At 47.2% G+C, this 21,356-nt stretch overlaps 1 protein-coding gene across 4 annotated transcripts in view; it reads right to left on the bottom strand.

The window, feature by feature from the left end:
• The window catches only part of CPPED1 (calcineurin like phosphoesterase domain containing 1), a 101,016-nt gene that overhangs the window by 73,618 nt on the left and 6,042 nt on the right, over nt 1-21,356 (bottom strand). For 3 of the 4 annotated variants that reach the window (XM_032327896.1, XM_032327898.1, XM_032327895.1), the window contains exon 2: nt 7,646-7,864. The exons of the other annotated variant lie outside the window; for it this stretch is intronic. In XM_032327896.1, coding sequence (XP_032183787.1) covers nt 7,646-7,864 — 219 coding nt within the window. The remainder of the gene's footprint in view (nt 1-7,645; nt 7,865-21,356) is intronic. 4 annotated transcript variants of the gene reach the window in all.

Here is a 21,356-nt window from a genome sequence, read left to right as displayed (position 1 = left end):
GTTCAATGGATACCTTCTGAGTAGCTACAGTGCGGTGGGCAGTGCTGGGGAACCACACAGCAAACTGACCGGAGCAGATCCCAAACCCAGACAACGCCTCTGACTTCGAGAAAAACTGACTGGTGCACTTAAGAACGTCTGATAACAGCAGTTTACATTAGCTCCAACCTGAGGAGATTCCTACTCCTCCTTTTGGCTGGTGGGGGAGGGTGTGATTAACCAATTACGCTATCTAACCCACGGAATGCAATGCACTTATTTAAAAGCCTGGCAGAAACCTCCCTGGATAAACATAAAAGGATTTTCTAGGTCTATGGAAGGGGAAAAAGTAAGGCCCAGAACACAGAATAATGACATTTACCTAAGACACGGGCGCTCACAGATGGACTGACCCCAAGGGAGACTTGGGCAAGTTCGCACAGTTTATTCTTCTAAATCTTTACAAAGGAAACATATTGACATATTATGTAATTTAAAAATCTAATAATAATAATGTAATAATAATAAATCTAATAATAATAATAAAATCCATCCCTACCCACTGACTACCACAAAAGATGAGACTGACACAAACACACACACAAAAAAGAATGTCACGTTTCCACGTGTCCCTGTTTCTTTTTCCTAGGTCAAGCAAGGACTTTTGTCTGTTTTATCCACGGAGGTAGCACAAGCGCCCAGAACATGGTCTGGCACAAACTAAGCTACTCAGTAGAGCGCTGGTAAAGAAATGAACTGACTGTTGTTCACTGAATCCAAAAATGTGTGCCGGTGCCTCCCGTGGCCACTTGCTGTGCATCATGGGAAACACGGGAGCGATCCATCTGACCTGCCTTCAGGGAACACCTTGCCCCGGCCCAACGGCCGTCGCTCGAGGGATGAAAAGACGCACGGATCCAAGCCCAGTCCCCACTGCCCGGCAGGAACTTGAATTAAGCTCCAAGGAAGGTGAACTTGTAGAGGTTGCAGGGATGAGATAAGGCGTTTTCCTGGCCCGAGCCTTAATCCTGGCTTTGTCTTTCAATGCCTCCGAGGCTTTGCTTATCATAGTCTGTCTTGTACCAGAATTTATGTTCCTGTGTTTGGCGCCTACCCAGCTGGGGAAAAACGAACACCAGCCCTCCTGGATGACGTGAACGCTGCAAGGACACCTGACTTACTCTTTGCCTGAAGCCCGGCGCACCAAAACTCTCCAACTTTGCTCCATCTGGCTTCATTTCCCAGTTCCATCCCTTCATCCTAGAATGAGAAATCTCCAAGTGGGGAAGGCGTCTCCATGGTCATTTGGTCATGGCAACTCCTATGTGGCCCCTGGCCCAGCCATTAACATCTCATTTAAGGGAAAGTGCTACCAAACTAGATGAAATCGGGTTTTTCAAAAAGCCACCATCCCCGTTTACTAGTAATTCTACTGTATGGTCCCCTAGCATCCCCCGATCCCTAACCACCACTCTGCTGATTCCTTCACTTTCCAGACCTTGACAGACCTATCTGCAGACACCTGGCCCTTTTCTGCTGCAAGTTAAGACTTTTCTTAGTGGACGATGCCACAATTACCTGCAGCTAACATCGTCGTGGTGTCCAGACCCTCTCCTTCAATTTGTCAAAGAGTCATTTCTGAATTTAAGTCCACGGTCATACTCAGTCCCTTTGGTCCCAACAACAACGGTGCCCCAAAATTCAAATACAAGATGGCTGGGGTCATTTTTTTTTTTAATTTTATTTATTTATTTGACAGACAGGGATCACAAGTAGGCAGAGAGAGAGGAAGGGAAGCAGGTTCACCGCTGAGCAGAGAGCCTGATGCGGGGCTCGATCCCAGGACTCTGGAATCATGACCTGAGCCGAAGGCAGAGGCTTTAACCCACTGAGCCACCCAGGCGCCCTGGCTGGGATCATTTTTAACAGTGAAACTAAAATGTGGTTCCTATGCAATGGTGTGCATATGTTATCTCGAGAGAAGGTTACACAGGAAGGAGGAGAAAGCCTTCTGCTTCTAGTGATAAAGGGCTTCTTCATCCATAAATCCAAAAGTATCAGTACTGCAGATCCATATGTTCTTATCCCAAATCCCAGAGGCCAGGCCTCCTTGGAAACTGGGAGGTTTGTAAATTTGGAAAGAGCAGTATTGGGCACGGGGCCCAATACTGTTAAATGACACCCGGAGCTGGGTCTCAGGTGACATCCCATTTTGGAACACAGTAGTACCTCACTAGCCAAACAGATGAATATTCTAAGCAGGAATAAAGGGAGATTATAAATTGTGTCCGTTCAGGTCAGCTCTGCCGCCAACTGAGTTAGTTTTCAAACTTGAAAAAACCCTTAGCTTTCAGAGCTTTCTGGATTTTGGAATAGCAGATAAGGGATGGACATGGACATGACCCAAGTCAAAGCAACCTGTTCTGCCTCTCTTGACCATTCCACATAAAAGCATGCATGTGTGATTGTTTTCCTGAATATTCTGGACAAGTTCTGTTTTGACCCTGCATGGCACAGGTCACTCCACTCTCGTTGTTCAAACTCTTGTTTGGAAAGCAAACTAAGGGGCACCTGGGTGGCTCAGATGGTTAAGCGTCTACCTCCAGCTTGGGTCATGGTTTTCATGTCCTGGGACTGAGCCCCACATTGGGCTCCCAAGCTGACGGAAACTCTGCTTCTCCCTCTGCCTCTGCCAGCTGCTCGTGCTCTCTCTCTCTCAAACTCTCTCCCCACTGCCTCAAATGAATAGATAAAATCTTAAAAATAAAAAAAAAAGAAAGCAAAATAAAAGCCATAAAAACATTTCCCTTTGACAGTGGAGCATGGTAAGTCTAAAGGAGTAATAGTTTCCTTGTTAAACACCATTGTTATTAACAGTTGAAGGAAATGTCCACAAACTACTAGTGTACATACAAAAAGTGCACCTAATGCAAAAAACAGAGGGCCTGGCACATTCTTCTCTAGCAAGAGCTTCTCAGATTTGATCGTCCATACGTTTACCTGGGGATCTCATTAAAATGCTGATTCTGTGTCATCAGATCAACAGGCCCTTGACGGTTGCTCTGGGGCCAACCCTTAGAGTAGGGTGTGAGGTGTTCGTGAGGTGTGAAAACAGAAGGATCAGTAAGATCCTGACTCCACCACTTACAAGCCGGGAAAAGTACTTAACTGCTCTGACCTAGTTTCCACCATCGGTTAAAAGGGAAATAACAAAGGACTCTCCAGGGTAGGTGAGCTGGGAACACTGGTCCTGGCAGATACACACCTTCAACCGCACCCCATGCCATCTGTGACAGGCTGAAAATGCCCCCCAAAGATGTCCTCACCCCAACCCCCAAATCAGTGACCATGTTCTCTTACACAGTAAAAGAGGTATTTGCAGATGTGATAAAGTTATAGATACTGAGATGGAGAGTTTATCCTGGGTTATCTGCGTAGGCCAATAATCGCAAGGGTGTTTATAAGAAAGCAGCAGGAGGGTAGGTTTAAGAGAATACGAGAAGATGAAGCAAAGGTCAGAGGAGAGAGAAGACGCTGCGCTGCTGGCTTCGAAGACGGGAGGAAGAGGGTGCCTGGGTGGCTCAGTCATTAAGCCTCTGCCTTTGGCTCAAGTCATGAACCCAGGTTCCTGGGATGGAGCCCTGCATCGGGCTCCCTCTCAGCGGGAAGCCTGCTTCTCCCTCTCTAGTTCCCCCTGCTTGTGTTCCCTCTCACGCTGTGTCTCCCTCTCTGTCAAATAAATAAATAAGTAAATAAAATCTTTAAAAGAAAAGGATGGGAGGAAGAGGCCATGGCCCAAGGAACATGGGCAGCCTCCAGAAGCTGGAACTTCTAGAAGGACGGACCCACTATAGACTTCTAACCTCCAGGACTGCAGGAGAACAAGTCTCTGTTTAAGTCAGGAGGTTCACAGTCATTTGTTACAGCAGCCGTGGGGTACTCATACACCATCCACTGGAATAATGCTAACACGGGCTTGCCTCAGTTAGCGTAACAGAGGACTTCTGGAGGCTGAATCATGAACTGAACGGAATCATAGAACCGTGATTCTGCCCAAGCGGAAGTCAACACACAAAGAGCTCTTCAAGGAGACTTTATACCCAGGGAAGAATTTGTTCTGCACTCTTTGTTTTGTGTGCTTATGGCAATTTTTCATCAACGGGCCAGACGCGCACATTCATAACGAACTAAATCCTACGGTGTAAAAGGAACTCTTGTACTCGGACTGCATCACCACATTCCCATCTGTCAAGTCCTCATGTGACCTGCTGAAGACTCAGAAGATTCCTGGGGACAGTACCAGTGGGCCAATGCCTCTCAGAGCGACCGACCGGTCACCCTGGGCTTCAGTGTGAAGGAGCGAAAATCGGTGGGCTCGATATTTGCACAAATCTCCCCTTTCTCTTTACGTGATTTAGCCCATAGAGAAGCTTTATAAAATAAGAAGAAAAAAAAAAAGAAGGTAACCAAAGACATCTGCAGAATGAAAACACGTTGTTTCAAAACTAACTAGACTTTGTCCTGCATTTCTGGCACCATCCCTGCAGGGCGTGGTACCAGAAGGGCCCCTCGCCATCCATGGGTTCACGCTTCCCTTACCAGACTCTAAGCTCCACGGACGGGCCGCCCTTTCATTTCCAACCATCATACCCACAGCGCCTAAGGCTTTAACTGGCACTCAGTGGGCACACGGAAGGCATTTGTAAATGAACAAATTTTGTGATGAATATGTATAATGGAAAAGTGCCATTATGACTTCCATTAGAAAGAGCATTATTCATGAAGTTTTTTTTTTTCCTCGAGTTTGAACTTAAAACTACTTGGCCCGGGATATTATTTATGGTAGAATTAAAAGTATGCTTCTGATTTTATTTGCCTATTAATACATGCATCTGATAATTAACAATGTGCTAAGCAGTCAAAGCAAATAATTACTTTTCTAGTGTCTGCCCCTGCGTATGAGCTAAATGAGGAGGAAGCCACTAATTGCATATTAAAAAATGGTAACTAGCTTTAAAACAGTCTGTTTAATCTCAGACCACAATATTCAAAATAGTTACAGTCCTTCCACTGGCTCAGTTACAACCCCACCAAACAGTCCAACTCTTCAGAACAGATGTGAATTCTGCTCGGGTCACACTGAATATAAAATTATGTGTTCAAAAGACTGCCGGTTCACATTTACAAGGTCTTCTGACCAATGGAAAAAGTTGATCATAAAAACCGTATCTTTTCATTTACTATGCTCAGTATCTTTTATTCAAGAAGCAATGAAACTGCATAGAGGGCTTTCATTTTAAATCTTATTTTGAAATATGACTGAATACATTAACATAATTCAGAATGAGTCGGTAAACAGCTACAAAAACATGTTATATAATTTTAGTGAGTCCTATAACATTTCTGTTTTTTTTTTTTTTAGATTTTTATCTATTTATTTGACAGAGGGAGAGAGTGCACAAGCAGGCAGAGCAGAAGAGGGACAAGCAGGCTCCCTGCTGAGCAGGGAGCCCAAGGAGAGGCTTGATTCCAGGACCCTGGGATCATGACCTGTGCCGAAGGCAGACACCTAACCAACTGAGCCACCCAGGTGCCCCTATCTTTCTGTTTTCAAAGAAAAGAAGCCACTGGAATCTGACCTTCAAGAGTCCAATAAAAGCAGAAATTTGCTCACTGGATGGTCCAGAGTGAGAGATCTAGCTGATGCTACGGTGCGTATTGGGCCAAAAGATCCAAAAGAACCTAACTAACAGCAGATCAGACCATTTGGAAGCAGCATTAACCTGGTCAACGAGCAGATTACCTTGGCTTTACCAGGTAAACCAAGACTCCGAGTCCTGCTATGATTTCTAACTCCTTTAGAAACTGGGGCATTCTGTGCTGCCTTTAGCAGTGTATAATACCTGCACCAGGAAACCCTTGGCTGAGGGTCACCAAGGATGGCCCAGTTCCCAGGCAGCTAAGATTTTACCTCGCTACAAAACAAAACAGCACCACGCTGTGACATGTGCTTCTGTACCAAGCTGCTGAAACGTGCACCACCTGCACAGAGAGACAGGGCTATCTGACCCTTCTTCACTGGGATCAAAGTTTTGAATGCTTACTATATCAGTGGGCTCCTGGCTCAGAAACAAAGGCTCTGAGAAGGGAAGGGGTCTGTCCAAGTTCACCCAGCACATCAGTGCCAGGTGTGGAGGTCTCTGTCCACTGCCTTATTTTCCTTCTTCCCCACCTTGCCATTTTTGCATAAGCCCAAGAGCAGGACAGGTTCTCCAGGGATGACCACCCCGGGTTCTCTCCAGTGGTACCCAATGAATGACACAGGCACGTCCACATTCAGGACTTTGCATTAAATATGTATCAACAGAGAATGAGAGCAGGTCGGAGGGTTCCTCCTGCTCGTTACAGTCCCTTGGGGACTGTGATTCTGGGCAGCCCCTTTCCCACTCTCACGTTTTCATTTTGGGATTCTTCTGGAGAGGCAGGCTGCCAGAAAAGTGAAGTCATGGGGAAGAATGAATGCACCCCAGCTTACCATAGAGTGCCTCAGCTTCTAAAGGCACTGGAAATCACAGGACTCAGAGCACAGGCTTACAGGACAGCGTTAGCCAAAGCAAACATGCATGGCCACCGTGGTGTTTTCGGCAATGGTCTTCAGGCCCACTACTGCTCCAAAGGAAGAGACCGCTGGTCCACTAAGGGTGGCCATGGGGGTCTACTGGTCTACTCTCCCTCTCTGATGGGCCGGCACAGTTCTACCTGCGTATATGTGGTCACTGGGCGTTACTCCTGCCTGGGGGAAAAGGTATCAGAGGAGGAAACAAAAATGTAAGAGAGTTCTAGAAGGCATCTGTTATCTTTACATTCTATGTCTCTTGAGGGAAATCATCCTGCTCTTTAGACCACACTGCTGTAGACCCCCCCACACACACACATCCTGGCTTTAAGAGGCCACATGAGCCAGATAGCTGTCAGTCTGGGACTTTGAATGGACCACCAAGAATAAGGTACTTTCTTTCTGTTGTGGTTTCTGTGAGAAGATGTAAACCTGGAGCTCCCAGGAACCACCACCTAGAGAGAGCCTGTGTAAGAAGGAAGTCGACCCAGAGGAAAGCAGGGCTGAGCGAGAGAAACCAAGTCCTGGTAACAACCTCTGAGCCTCTGGATCCAGCCATACCTGAAGCCCACCTTTGCCCCTGGATTTTACAGTCCCATAAAGGAACATGAAAAAATAATAGTAATAATTCAGTTTAAGTTAGATTTCTGTCACTTGCAAATGAAGAAGCACAATTACAGGTGATACTGAAGTATAAGAAGAGAAGAAATAAAAGAACATTACACTTGTGGATATGGTATCTGAAAGAAGTTCAAGTTTGTCCCCTAGAAATAAAGGTGACTTGTGGGAGTCTGTTTCACTTTTCAAACTTAAGTTCAAATCATCAGAACTGTAGCTGCGCCTAATTACTGTGATTAATCTCGCCAAAGTCTAAATGTAAAAATGAGGGTGCATTTTCTGATGTCCATGGATACTCCAGCGGCCATGGAGAGAAGGAATGGGCCATTACCGAACAAAGACATCTCTTAAGAGAAATCCTTTTTTTTTCCCCTGCCCAAATGCAGTCATGACTGGAAGGCGAGAAAGTGACATCAACAGCACGAGTCTTACCTGGCATGGCATGGATGAGGTCTCCACAGAGAACAAAGAACTTGGGTTTGGGCTTCAACTTGTTGATGGCCTCAACAGCTTGCTCAGTGAGACGGATCTCCTGCCCCCACTCGTCACCACCACTGTCACTGTCCCCAGTGGACCAGGCCTTCATTAGTCCAAACTGTGGGTCTGCGCCTTGGATGAAGTAGAACGGGCCTTTCCATTCCCTTTCCTTTTCTTGTAAAAACAAAGAGGGAAGGGGAGAAAAAAAAAAAAAAAAAGGAGAGGGAAGAAATATTATGAAATCTGTCAGGGAAAGCATCCAGGTTATTGTGCAAGTGGATACAATATTTTTCTTAAATTAAGTAGGTCATTTTAATAAGCTGCTCTTCAAACATACCATTTTCCTGTCATAGTCTAGAGGATTGTGATTTATACTAATTATGCCTGGGACCTGGTGATTCCCAAAGGCCAGGAAAGACCACGTGGGCCGCAGCAGCCACACAGCCAAGCTGTTTGTTTAAAACTAGCTGGCCAAAGTGGAGCGCGGAGGCACACCAGCAACGCTGTACAGCGGATAGTAACGCGCAATGATAGGTTTTTAAGAATTAAAAATACCAGAAATTGAAAGCTACCAGAAGTATTATATTTAAATTACTAGGTGAAGTGCTTTCAGATCTTTTATGCCAGGCGTAATGGCACAATTTGCACCGTTTCGGGGGATGTGACAGAATTTTAATTATAAAACTTGGAGCTTGGAAGCTCTGGCTATCTGGTAGGAAAGGCAGTGCCAGAAATGAAAATCTTGAAATGAGTTAGTCAACGAGGGGGAAAAAAAAAAAAATCGATGCTAACATTTCAAAGGCTGCATGATGTGGGCTTAAGCGAGGTGTGAGGCAAGGGGGTGGGAGGCAGCGGGAGGGAAGGAAGAGAGAGGCGATCTTTTATGTTCTTGGAAAGGGCGCTGGATCGCTTGCACCAAAATTATTAGCCTTCCTATGGCCCTTCCCATTGGTTCTGCTAATCCTAAATTCTGTGGGCCTCAGGTCTCTACCCCTCATAGCCAAAAGGACTGCAACCAGGAATGCTTTTGCAAGACTGGAATGGCCACTGGTGGGCATGGAAGCCCTATGGGTGTCAACCCACCACCCCCACCCCACCCCTGGGGATAGCATCCTTTCTTCAAACAGAATCTTCCACGGTAGACCAATGTTGAAAACCAGAGCCTCCTCGGCCTGAGCTGGATCTGAGGACAGAGCAGTCTGAAGACCCAGCCTATAGCCCCTGCATGTAACCACTGAGAAAACGGAGGCCCAGAGAGGGCACATGACTGGCCCGACGGCCACAAGTCATCAGTGGCAGGGACAAACTACCCCACAATGCTGACACTGTTTTCTTCTCTTTAACAAGTTAGTATATTTTGCATGTTAACTGAATCGGCGGCATTTCCTTTGGAAGTCATGAAGATATTACGATTTCCAAAAAGCTCCTTGGAGTCATTTCACGTCTGGGTGCTCAATTCATTCATTGATTCGGGAAGTATTTACTAAGAGCCTACTGTCTGCCAGGGCCCATACGTGGTGCTGACGGTACACATGGCTGGACCTAGACAGACAAGGCCCCTGGTCTCCTGGGGCTTAGTCCTCACGGGGGAGAGAGACCGTGCACAAGAAAAGAGCAGGGAATGGTGCAGAGCACCAGCTCTAGAAGGGGAAGGGAGAACCAACAGCTAATTTCAACAGGACGCACAGGGAAAGCCTCTCCCTGGGGCATGTCACCTACACTGAGATCTCACTGGCAATGAGCCAGTCTAACCTTTCTAGATTTCTTCACCACGCTCCCACCCACCATGCCTCACTTGCTGTCATCTTAGAGGGGCTCTCTGGCTTTAGGCCTCCCTTCCTTCTCAATTCCTTTCTCAGAACCTACAAATGCAAGCATGCAAACTCCCTGCACATCCTCTACAGAACAAACTGTAATGCAAGTTAAGCCACCAGTTCTGGGTCTGCAGCTCCGACTGTTAGCTGCTCAAAGCACAACCAATTCGAACTCAGTCCGGACAAGGAGTGCACGACGTCCTGGAGGACGCATCTTTTTTTTTTTTTTTTTTAAAGATTTTATTTATTTGACAGAGAGAGATCACAAGTAGGCAGAGAGGCAGGCAGAGAGAGAGAGAGAGGAGGAAGCAGGCTCCCCGCTAAGCAGAGAGCCCGACGCGGGACTCGATCCCAGGACCCTGGGATCATGACCCGAGCCGAAGGCAGCGGCTTAACCCACTGAGCCACCCAGGCGCCCCTGGAGGACGCATCTTAAGGACGGGGATCGAGCGCGATGACGGATGCGAACTCGTATTTATGGAGCCCTCGCTACGCGCGGCACAAAGACTCTGAGAAGGCCCCAGAGAGCCCTGCATTGCGGTATTCACGTCCTTGCGCCATCCCCTCCCCTTGAGCATGGCCTGTACCTAGAGACTTGGTTCTCATAAGCAGGATACGGTGATGGGATGTCCCTTCAGGGACGAGGCCACACCATGACATGGAAACAACCGAAACGTACCTCGATGGATGCGTGGACAATGACAATGTGGTGCATCTGGATAATGTCATATTATTCAGGCTTAAAAAGAAGGAAAGCCTGCCATCTGAAATAACATGGGTGAACTCAGAGGGCTGAGCCACAGAAGCCAGCCCCAGAAAAACAAATACTATCTGGTCTCACCCCCATGTGGGTTCTAAAATAGTTAAACTCCTAGAAGCAGAGGGTGGAGTGGTGGTTGCCAGGGGCTGGGAGGAGGGGGAAATGGCAGAGGTGATGGTCAAAGGGTACAAAGTTTTATTTCTACAAGATAGAGAAGTTCTGGAGACTTCCTGTCCGCATAACGTCCACGGCTAACAATACTGTACTGTATACTTGAAATTTGCTAAGAAGGTAGAATCTATGTTAAGTGCTCTTACCACACACACAAAATTATAATTATTACAATTATTATATCATAATATAATGATTATTATTATTATTATCAAGGGGTTGCTGAAAACTTTGGGAAGAGATAGGTCTGTTTATGACCTTGACGGCAGTGATGGTTTCCAGGTGTTTACTGATCCCCAAACTCATGGGGCTGAACACATTAAATATTACAGCGTTTTACATGTCAATCATGCTTTAATAAAATAGTTAAAAAGAGAGCTAGAGAGATTAGGCTAGAAAAAGACCATGTCTTTCATCTTGTGCTCGCTCTCTCTCTCAGAGCCCTCTCTCTGGAGGTCAAGGCTGCCATGCTGTGACTCACCTACTGAAGAGGCCAACATGGATGGTAAGGAACGGAGGCAACAGCCCGTGAAGAGCAGAGATACTCCACGCGACAACCAGAAAGGAGCGGAATCCTGCCAACAACAGCGTGAGCAGGCTTGGGAAAGGGCTCTCCCTTAGTTGGGTCATCAGATGAGACCACAGCCCCAGCTGACGCTGTGCCTGAACCCAGTGGGAGACCCTACAGCAAAAGGATCCTGCCAGGCAGGACTCAGATCTGTACAGAACCTGTGAGATAGCCATTTCCAGCTGTCAAGTTTCAGGGAACTCTGCTACAAAGTAATAACTGATACTCAGAGATCGGGCATTAAAGATAGAGAGTCAGCAAGACTTCTACAAGAGTTGAAGGCCGGTGTCATGAAAAAAAAAACAAACAAACAGGACTCCAATTTGTGTTTTACATTTAATTGTTAGCATTATTCATTTATTTTACTTGCATAATAACCTTTTTACACTGGAGGCTTTTAGCGACATTCTTATTTCTGAGGCAGTGTGCAGAGCTACTTAAACCGGGTAAATTAATCAGAACCAGATCAGGGAGGTGATCGTCACTCCAAGGTTGGCACGTAAACCAATCTTCTATGACCAACAGAATTTATGAATCATTTTCCATGGCAAACATTTTAACGAATATAGCTCCCTACAACAAACAGTCATCGTCTCAAAAAGTCAATAGTTCTTGGGGGTATTAAAATAAATCTTTCCTTATTATTTGTTCACTTAGTAAAATCTTAGACAGAATCTCAATTTTATGATGACAGGGTACAAAATAAATAGATTTGACCTGAAATAAATGCCAGCTCACATATCACTATTCCGCCTGCCCTATCTATGTCGTTAAGAGCAAGGTGCTGACTTGGAGCCCAGCCTTCTCAAGAGCACCTGGGTCCTCTTAAAATTCTGCTACAGAAGCTCGTGGTCTTCAGTCTCATCTTAGTATTAATCAAGGCTGAATTACAGGTATTTGAGACTTCTGGTGCTGAGCTGCAGAGGGAGGAATCTTCTGTAAATGTACACCTCCCCCATCCCTCAAAATATTATGAAAGCGAATGCTTAACCACGCTTGCCTTACACTATTTTGCCCAAGTCCAGAGTCGCAGCCAGGGTAGGTCACAGGCATTAGATGACACCTGTGAGAGCCAGGGAGACCTTGCTGTGCCTTCCCCTGCAGGACGGAGCATGCATCTGATCCTGGCACAGGCCAGCTGCTTTCTTTAGGCTCCCTGAGAACACGGTTCTGGCCCTTGGAGTCACAGAAGTTCAGAATGCTGAGGTCACTCCCGAAGCACCCCAATACACAATCACAGCATTTTTTATTATGGAAAATCAGAAAGACACCTGGGCATCCAGCAAGCTTTTTTGTTTGTTTTTATCTTCCTAGTCGAAGAACTTAACTATGGGACTGCTTGGTTGAATGGCAAAGGCCTGATAACCCCCCAGAAACGAGCAGAACTGTTGGAAGTGAAGGCTAAGGGAGAAGCTGCATATGACAGGAGGGCATCAGTGAAGCCCACTGCACTGGGAGGAGCGGGGCTGGGTCTACATCTTAGGCCTCAAGGTGTGGCCTCTGGCCCAGCATCAGCATCAGCATCAGCATCACCACCTGCGAGCTTGCTCGAGAGGCAGCATCTCAAGCCCAGCCCAGACCTACTGAGGCACAGTCTGCATTCTAACAGATGCCCACGTGATCGGTATGCAAATCCAAGTTTGAAAAGCACTGACCTATAAATAATCAAGGAACTGCTTAAATGGGTTTGATCAGAAACAGGTGCAAAGTGATTCTTGTTTCCCTAAATTAAAATAATGGCTTGGAGGACTTGTTGTTTTGCATATGTTCCTACTGATGTTTGGAGGGGGGGGGAGTTCGGTTTTATTTTTGTTTTGTGTATGTTCAGATTCATTTTTAGGTCCCTGTCTGTGTCCAGCCCCGTAATTTGCAAAACTGATAAAAGAACACAGTCAGGGACCCTAACTGGTGATATGATAAGGCCAAGGTCAAATTCTGAGATAAACCAAGTACTTGCAGAATGAATGCATTAAAGCTTCAAGTGAGGTTGATGAAATGAAGACCTCATTTCTGACCTACATGGAACAAAACAAGACTATGATCTTTTGAAACATTTGACACAAACTTCCGTTAATGTCTACAGAGTACGCACTATTAATACCTCGTTAATACATCATAAAGCCTGCAGGTATTTCACAAAAACACCTTCAGTCTTCTATAAGTAAGAATGTCCACAGTGAACTGAATTTTTTCAATGTTAATTTTTGTAACAAATTCCCAGGATGGCGTGTTAGCAATCTATTGCTATACAACAAATGAACACACATGTAGTAGCTTGAAACAATACACGCTGACGATCTCAGAGTCTGAGGGTTGGGGATGTGAGTGACTCAGCCAGGTTCTCTGCTCCTGGTCTCTCCCAAGCCCCAAGGAAAGTGTCCACCAGCGCTGAGGTTGCACAGGAAAACTCCCAGGGGGCAGGATCTGCTTTCCCAAGCTCACTTAACGGGGCTGTTGACGAGGTTCCTCACTAGCTGTGGACCAGGAGCTACCCTCGGTTCCTTGCCATGTGGGCCTCTCCAACAGGGCATCTCGTAACATGGAAACCTGCTTCATCAAAGCCAGCAAGGGAGAGTGTCCGCTAGCAAACATGGTGATGGAAGTGATATCCCATTGCTCTGCTGTGTTCTGTTCACTATAATCAAGTTGGTAGGCCAACCCACGCTCAAAACAGCAGAAGATCACCCACGCCATGGATACTAGTAGGCGGGGATCACCGGGACCATCTGCGAGTCTGTCTGCCACGGAGCGTGCTATGAAAGAAGGCCTAGCGTCTCATCCTTAACCACACCACTTACAACTGGCCCTCCCGGACTGAGCCGAGCGAGCCCACTGATTACTGCCCGTCCCAGGGAGGCTGAAGGCTTACCTTATGGAAGCCAGCCTTTTCCCACTACACCACTGGACATTTTCAGTGTGGGAGGGATTTGCAGAATGACTAACCCCCTTATTTAACCAAAAGGGGATACCAAGGCCTGACTAGGGATCTTAGTTATACTCAAGTTCAAGATCACACAGTTACTGAGCAGAGGCTTCTACTGTTCAGAATCTCCATGCTGGGGGCTGGCCTGGAGGGGAGAGAGCCATCAAGGAGACAGAATGTGCCTCGGGCCCGCCTGCAAGTTGTCCACCGCCATAAAGACATTTTTATCTCCAAAAGGTTTCCTTCAAATGGAACATCTTGGTAAATAAGAAGATTGTACACAAAGATAACGCTGGCAAGGCCCAGAGCTTTTCCCCAGAAGGCTGTGATGCTCCCAGTCCCTGCCAACAGCACCGGGCTGACTCAGGGGACAGGCGAGAGCCCAGAACACCCGCCTTCTATGGGATGCCAACTGGTGATCCTCTCCAGAAATTTCACGTTCCAGGCCTCTGGCTGCGGTCTGGCCAGCAGGGGTGTTTTGTTTGGCCCACATAATGGTTCCAAAATTTTGAATTTGTTGCCAACATTTTAAATTCATGAGTTTCATACAGATACCTGGTTTTCTGGATTCTCCTGGAGAATCCAGCCAAACCAGGCCCAGTTGGAGGATGCTGATTGGCTGTGCCGAGCACCAGCTGCTCCTCGAAGGGGGGCATGTGATCTCAAATTCACCGTGATCTGCGACTGGTCCCATGCACCATGGGACCCTGTGGACATGTGCGGTGACAAGCAATATCTATGGTAGCGCTTCCATTTTGCTTCCAGAAGAAGAAACTCAGCAAGGTCAAGGTTAAATATCCTGCTTGAGGTCTAACAAGTCCTGAAGGGCAGAACCAGGCCTATTATTCCCCAGAGCCCTGACCCTCAGGGCAGGTGGTCACACAGGTGAGACTGTAGAGAAGACCTATCTAGCTAGGACTGTACAAATGATGTCAGATATATATTATAATATATATAATATATCTAGTCTATCTGTATTTATTGTATATATTATTTATTATATTATCATACATATTGAATTATGGTAATTTATTAACCATAGTCTAAATCAAGTTTTAAAATTTAGCTTTTAAAAATTTAAATCAGGAGCGCCTGGCTGGCTCAGTCAATTAAGCATCTGCCTTCGGTCATGATCCCATCAGGTCACGATGTGCATCAGTGCATCAGGTCATGATCCCAGTGTCCTGGGATGGAGCCCCACGCGAGACTCCAGCCTCGAGCCCTGCTGAGCCCCACATCTCCCTGCTCAGAGGGGAGTCTGCTTCTCCCTCCCCCTGCTTTTATACTCTCACTCGCTTGTGCTCTCTCTCTTTTCTCCCTCTCAATAAAATCTTCAAAAAATTTGTTTAAATAAAAATAAAAATTTAAACCAATTTTAAAATATTTTTATAGAAAAAAAATTGGCCTTAGAAATCTGATTCAGGGGGCGCCTGGGTGGCTCAGTGGGTTAAAACCTCTGCCTTTCATCTCGGGTCATGATCCCAGGGTCCTGGGATCGAGCTCCACATCAGGCTCCCTGTTTGGCGGGGAACCTGCTTCCTCCTCTCTCTCTGCCTTGTGATCTGTCAAATAAATACATAAAATCTTAAAAAAAAGAAAAAAGAAAGAAATCTGATTCAGGGGGCGCCTGGTTGGACCAGTGGGTTAGGCCTCTGCCTTTGGCTCAGGTCATGGTCTCAGGGTCCTGGGATCGAGCCCCGCATCAGCACTCTGCTCAGTGGGGAGTCTGCTTCCCCCTCTCTCTCTGCCTGCCTCTCTGCCTTCTTGTGATTTCTCTCTCTGTCAAATAAATAAATAAAATCTTAAAAAAAAAAAAAAGAAAAGGAAAGGAAAAAGAATCTGATTCAGCCCTTGTATAGAAAGTATCGGGATCTGGCCACTTGCAGATTTCTGCTAACTGAGAGAGACTGTCATAGAAACCATCTTTCAACACTGAGGAATAAAAAGACAGTGGATTTGGGTGGTATTAAACCACAGACAGTAAAGGCCCGTGAGTCTTCTTTTAGCATTTACTGGGTACAAAGCAACTATACACAGAGAAGAATCTTAAAAGCCTTTAAAAACTCACACGACGCCTTGCTACTAATCCTTCCTGCAAGACTGTTTATGTGCTGATATCCTGCCCGAAAGACAGAGGTTCGGATGACAACTGTTCTTTGCAGTTCACATCGGGAACTACCTGTTTGCGGAAATCTGTCTCTGTCGATCCATTGCCTCTCTCTTATTTTTCTTACACCTTTCAGGCATATCCGTCCCCCTCAATGAAAGCTGACTTCTTACCATAGACCAAGAATTGGAAATTTCATTGATCCTTTCGCTATTACCAGTTAATCGATGGCTAATTGTAATCAATGCGCCCCCCACAAGCAAATGAGTCACTGTTTTCATCACGCAACCAGAAAAAGGCCTACGCGAGTCCGTCATGCCATTAATTCCCACCCAATACTGGGACAGCTTGTGCTCTCCTGGTGCGCCAAACCGGTTCCTGCACAGGCTACCTCAAACGGCTCAAGGTGCGAAACAATGATAAATGGCTCTCAGTTTAATTCTTATAAAGCAAAGTCTCATTTCCTAAATCTCGTCTGCGCTTCGGAAGATACTGGTTAAGAAGTCGGATGAGCGAGCAGTCTGCCAAACCAGGCCCCATCACTACGACCGCACGTCGCTACACTGTTTAAAGTTCAGTGTTTGGGCTCCTGTTGACGTCTCTGACTCAAAATCAGGCAGGAATTGGGACTGGTGGGTCCACATGCCTCCATGTGACTAGAAGGGCACAGAAACGACTGAAACTCCAGCAGCGGTCCCCTCTTCCCTCATTCAGCGAGCTTGTTCTGAGCACCCGCCATGTGACAGGGGCCGCCCTCGTCACTGGACACTTGACAGTGGGCAAAGCCACAGGTCCCATTCCTTAAGATCTCACACAACAGTGGGGAGACGGATGATGAACAGCTCAACCCCTAAGCTGGCCGCACGCTATGCTCGTTACCACCGCGGTAGCAATCACAGCGATCACAGACAGGGTGACAGGTGGCTGGGAGCTGGCAATGGACAGAGCCGTGAGGCGACATGAGAGCCAGGCACAGAGTGGCTGTGGGGACGCTCCCCAGGCAGAGCGCACAGCAAGGACAGGACCCTGCCTCCAGAGGCAAGCAGGAATAGAGGGCAGAGGAGAGATCAGGCTGGCACATGTGGGCTTGAGGAAGACCTAAAGTCTCCATCTCCCAAAGCCCTCATGGGGTCCCAGGGCAGCCTCAACTCTGAAGCTTGCAGGCCAGGCTCCAATCCCATGTCCTCCCCTTTACGAACCATGTGACATGACCAGGTTAAGAATTCTTAACCTCTCGGGGTGTCAGTGTCCTCATCCGTAAAGTAAGAGGAACACGGCTACCCCCAAGAAGGGCTGCTGTGACCAATGACTGAGCGCAGACACATAAAGCATTTACACGCCGTAAGCACACTTGTAAGCAGTCAAGCCTGAGCTTCTAGGATCGGAAATCTCAATTACGGTAACTCCTACCCCTGTCTGAGCAGAGACGAAGCCACCAAAACCTTTCCCATTTATTTAATCCGCACCGCTCACAGGGCGTGCAGAAAATACTAGACGATACAGACACAGGCACATGAACACACACAATTACAGGCTTCCGTTCTGACATCCTTCCGTTCACATACTGGGGCGACTGCTTTGGATAGAGAACGGCGAAGACGGGGAGCCTTTCAGCTCCTGGGAGGCTTCCTGGCTCAAGGGCAAATGCCAACGAAATGGGATTTTTGCGGTTTCTCCCAGGAGCCATCTGCCCAGTGAATCACGATCTCAGTGTCTTCAGCACTTCCCCTCATCTCCTCCAGGGACTAATCTTATTTTAGGGGTTAAAACAACAACAACAGTAGCAAAGCAATCCTCACCACTCTGGGACTCTTTCTGGTCCAACCATCCAAAAGTCCTGACCCTAAAGCTGCCAGATCTTATGCCCCATTTAATAGTGCCATTCACGAGCAGCTGCCCAGGGCTGGAGTGGTGGGGGTGGGGTGGGGAAGGCGGTCATGACAGCTAAGGGGAGCCAGGCTTCTTTCTGGGGTAATGAAAATGTCCTAAAAGCGACTGTGGTGACGGTTGCCCAATTCTGTGAACAGCTAAAGTGCCACTGAATTGTACCCTGTAAAAGGGTGAATTGTATGGTGTGTGAAGCTGTTTAAAAAAAAAAAAAAAATAGTGCCCTTCGGGGCCTCCTCCTCCCCCCAAATAATTAACTTCGACAGCAAGAGCCTCAGAGTCTCCATACTGCTTTCCCTAAGTAGCAAACTGAATTCATCCAACCTCTCTTTTCTTTGCCTAAATGCATCCAAAGGTGGTTTGTGAGATGCACAAAAGCTTCTGAGTCATAGCTTGGCGGCCACGCTTGCCATTCGGGGATAAAGGACCTGCCAAAATCGTTATCTGCAACCCTTCAGAGAAGGAGCAAAGTAGACAGGCCAGGGCTCCTTGGCCAGGTGGCTTTCAGCATCACCAGCTTTGCCCGATGCTATTCTAGACAACAGCAGCGGTGGGGGGGTGCGGCGCGCGGAGGGGAGAAACACACACGTTTCCTGAAACTCTCTCTTGCTTTTCCAAAGCAGAACTCCATTTGGGGTTTGTCTTTTTGGGGTGGATGCTCGCTATGACTTGTTTCCCACCATTAGCCATGCTCCCCTGCCAAGACAGCAGATGGCTGCTGGCCCAGATGGTGCTTCGGGGAGAAGTGGAAGAAGGTGCTGTCTCTGGGCAGAGGTGCCCTGCAGGGACTAGGCTGGGCTAACAGAGGCCCTGCATGCAAGTAGAAGGCCCCCCCTCCCCAGGGCAGATGCGGCCCGGAGAGGGTACCCATCTGGTAACAAGAACCTCTTTTCACAGACACCTCTGAGCAGTGCATGAACCCCGGGGTAGTTTGCAAGGGATCCTACGGATGGATTCAATACCTTGGTTTCTGTTTTGTTTTGTCCAGAGGCTTCATGGTGTATGCAATGGGTTAGGCAGATACCGAAATGGGATCACATTTACTCATTTCTTTCTATAACAAATGGCCACTGAGTGACAACCCCTGCCAGACGCTGTCCTAGGGGTGGGCTTCCTGCCCTCCAGGCATTTATAGTCTGGAGTCACACAAAGGCATAAAAGTCACAGGAATAAATACACAACTACAAACTATAGTAAGGGTCGTAAAGGAAAGAATGAGCGAAGGGAGTAAGTAACAAGGGCCCTAACTGTGAATGGGAAGATGAGCAGGGGGTTTCTTCTAAAATGCTCCCTGAGGAATGAGAGACTAGAGAGAGAGAGAGAAAGAGAGAGAAAGAGAAAAGCCACGTCGAAGGAATGATGGGGCCCAACTTCTGTCTCAAAGAGATGGCTCTGGATGCTGGAGGTGATGGGGCCCAACTTCTGTCTCAAAGAGATGGCTCTGGATGCTGTCCTGGGAACGGACTGGGGGCAAGAACGGATCCAGAAGGCTGCTGGGACTGTCCAGGTCAGAGATGCAGGTGGCTGGGGGGTCACAGTGGTGGGGGCTGGGAAGGGGACCGATGGCCAAAACCCAGGTGAGCTCTGGAGGTTGAGAGGAGGTGGCTGTGGGAAGAAAGGGAGGAGGGGAGGTCTGGGTGGGCTCCTGGGCTTCTGGCTGAACAGGAGTTGGGGGGAGACAGGACGAGGAGCCGACTGGGAAGAAGAAGAATTGTTCTGTCCTATTCCAGTATGTTCCGGTGGCAAGGTCAAAGGGCCAGGAGCCAGAAGAGCTGCGCTCCCTTCTTGGCCCTCCGCCCAAGTGTGACCAACTGTCTAGACGCCCTCATGTCAATGAAGCCACCACCATCACCATGGCTGCATCTCTTTTTTTTTTTTTTGGTAATTTTTTTTTTTTAAAGATTTTATTTATTTATTTGACACAGAGAGATCACAAGCAGGCAGAGAGGCAGGCAGAGAGAGAGATTAGGAGGAAGCAGGCTCCCCACTGAGCAGAGAGCCCGATGCGGGGCTCGATCCCAGGACACTGAGATCATGACCTGAGCCAAAGTCACAGGCTTAACCCACTGAGCCACCCAGGCGCCCCTTTGGTAATTTTTTTATTATGTTACGTTCGTCGCCTTGCAGTCCATCATTAGTTTCTGAGGTAGTGTTCCATGATTCATTGTTTGCATGTAACACCCAGTGCTCCATGCCATCCGTGCCCTCCTTGATACCCATCACCGGGCTCACCCATCTCCCTACCTCTCTCCCCTCTAAAACCCTCAGTTTGTTTCTTGGACTCCACAGCCTCTTATGGCTCGTCTCCCCCTCCGGTTTCTCCTGCTTCATTTTTCCCTTCTTTATCCCCATGTCCTCTGTGCTATTCTTTATGCTCCACAAGTGAAGCCATATGATAAGTGACTCTCTCTGCTTGACTTATTTCACTCAGCATAATCTCCTCCAGTCCCGTTCATGCTGATGCAAAAGTTGAGCATTCATCCCTCCTGATGGCTGAGTAATAGTCCATTGTATTTACCCCAAAGATACAGATGGAGTGAAAAGAAGGGACACGTGCACCCCAATGTTCATATCAGCAATGTCCACGATAGCCAAACTGTGCAAGAAGCCGAGATGCCCTTCAACAGACGAATGGATGAAGATACGGTCCATGTATACAAAGGAGTATTACTCAGCCAGCAGAAAGGATGAAAACTCACCATCTGCATCGACACGGATGGAGATGAGGCCAAGTGAAATAAGTCAAACCACGGATGCACCTTAGACAACTCGAGCCAACACTCTGCCTTCATTTTACAAATGAGGAAGGACCTCCGGCATTAACGTGACTAGGTTTTTTTTTTCCTTTTTCTTTTAAACAAGTACCTGGGGACTTTGGGCGTTCTTTCCCTCAACAAATATTTCCTGACTGTCTGGCTACCTATCAGACCTGGTCCTGAGAGAGGTTGACAGTGGTTCTCGGGCTCCCAGAGGGTCCGGTTGCCAGGGCCCCATGCTATCGCCTGTAACTAATTGGGAGGGCTTGGCAAAGTGAAAAATCCTATGCTTCACAAATAAAAGAGCTGCCAGTTAGTCCTCTCTGTGAAAGAGACATTATCTTAACAAACCTTCAGATCCACCAACGCTCTCCATGCCCTCTGCAAAGGCATGGACTGTCACCCGAGGTCCCTCAAGGGTTCTGTTCTGCACATCCATCAGAAGTTGTCCCCGAACCTGTTCATGCTAGCGCTTATTTTTAAATCAATCAATTAAACATGTAAACCAGGGAAATATGAATTGTAAAAAGGGCTGCTTCCGATAAAAACTAAGACAGACGCTTCGGGAACACTCAATAAAAGGCAAGCTCGTGAAAATAAAGTACTATTGAATTAGGTGTTGTGGAGACAAGCGTAAAAGATTAGAGGGAAAAGCAAGTATAAACCTAAAATTCTTTACC

Source organism: Mustela erminea, chromosome 20, assembly GCF_009829155.1.
Source record: "Mustela erminea isolate mMusErm1 chromosome 20, mMusErm1.Pri, whole genome shotgun sequence".
NCBI lineage: Eukaryota > Metazoa > Chordata > Mammalia > Carnivora > Mustelidae > Mustela > Mustela erminea.
Note: the sequence above shows the minus strand (reverse complement) of the source record. Positions and strands in the feature narration are given on the sequence as shown.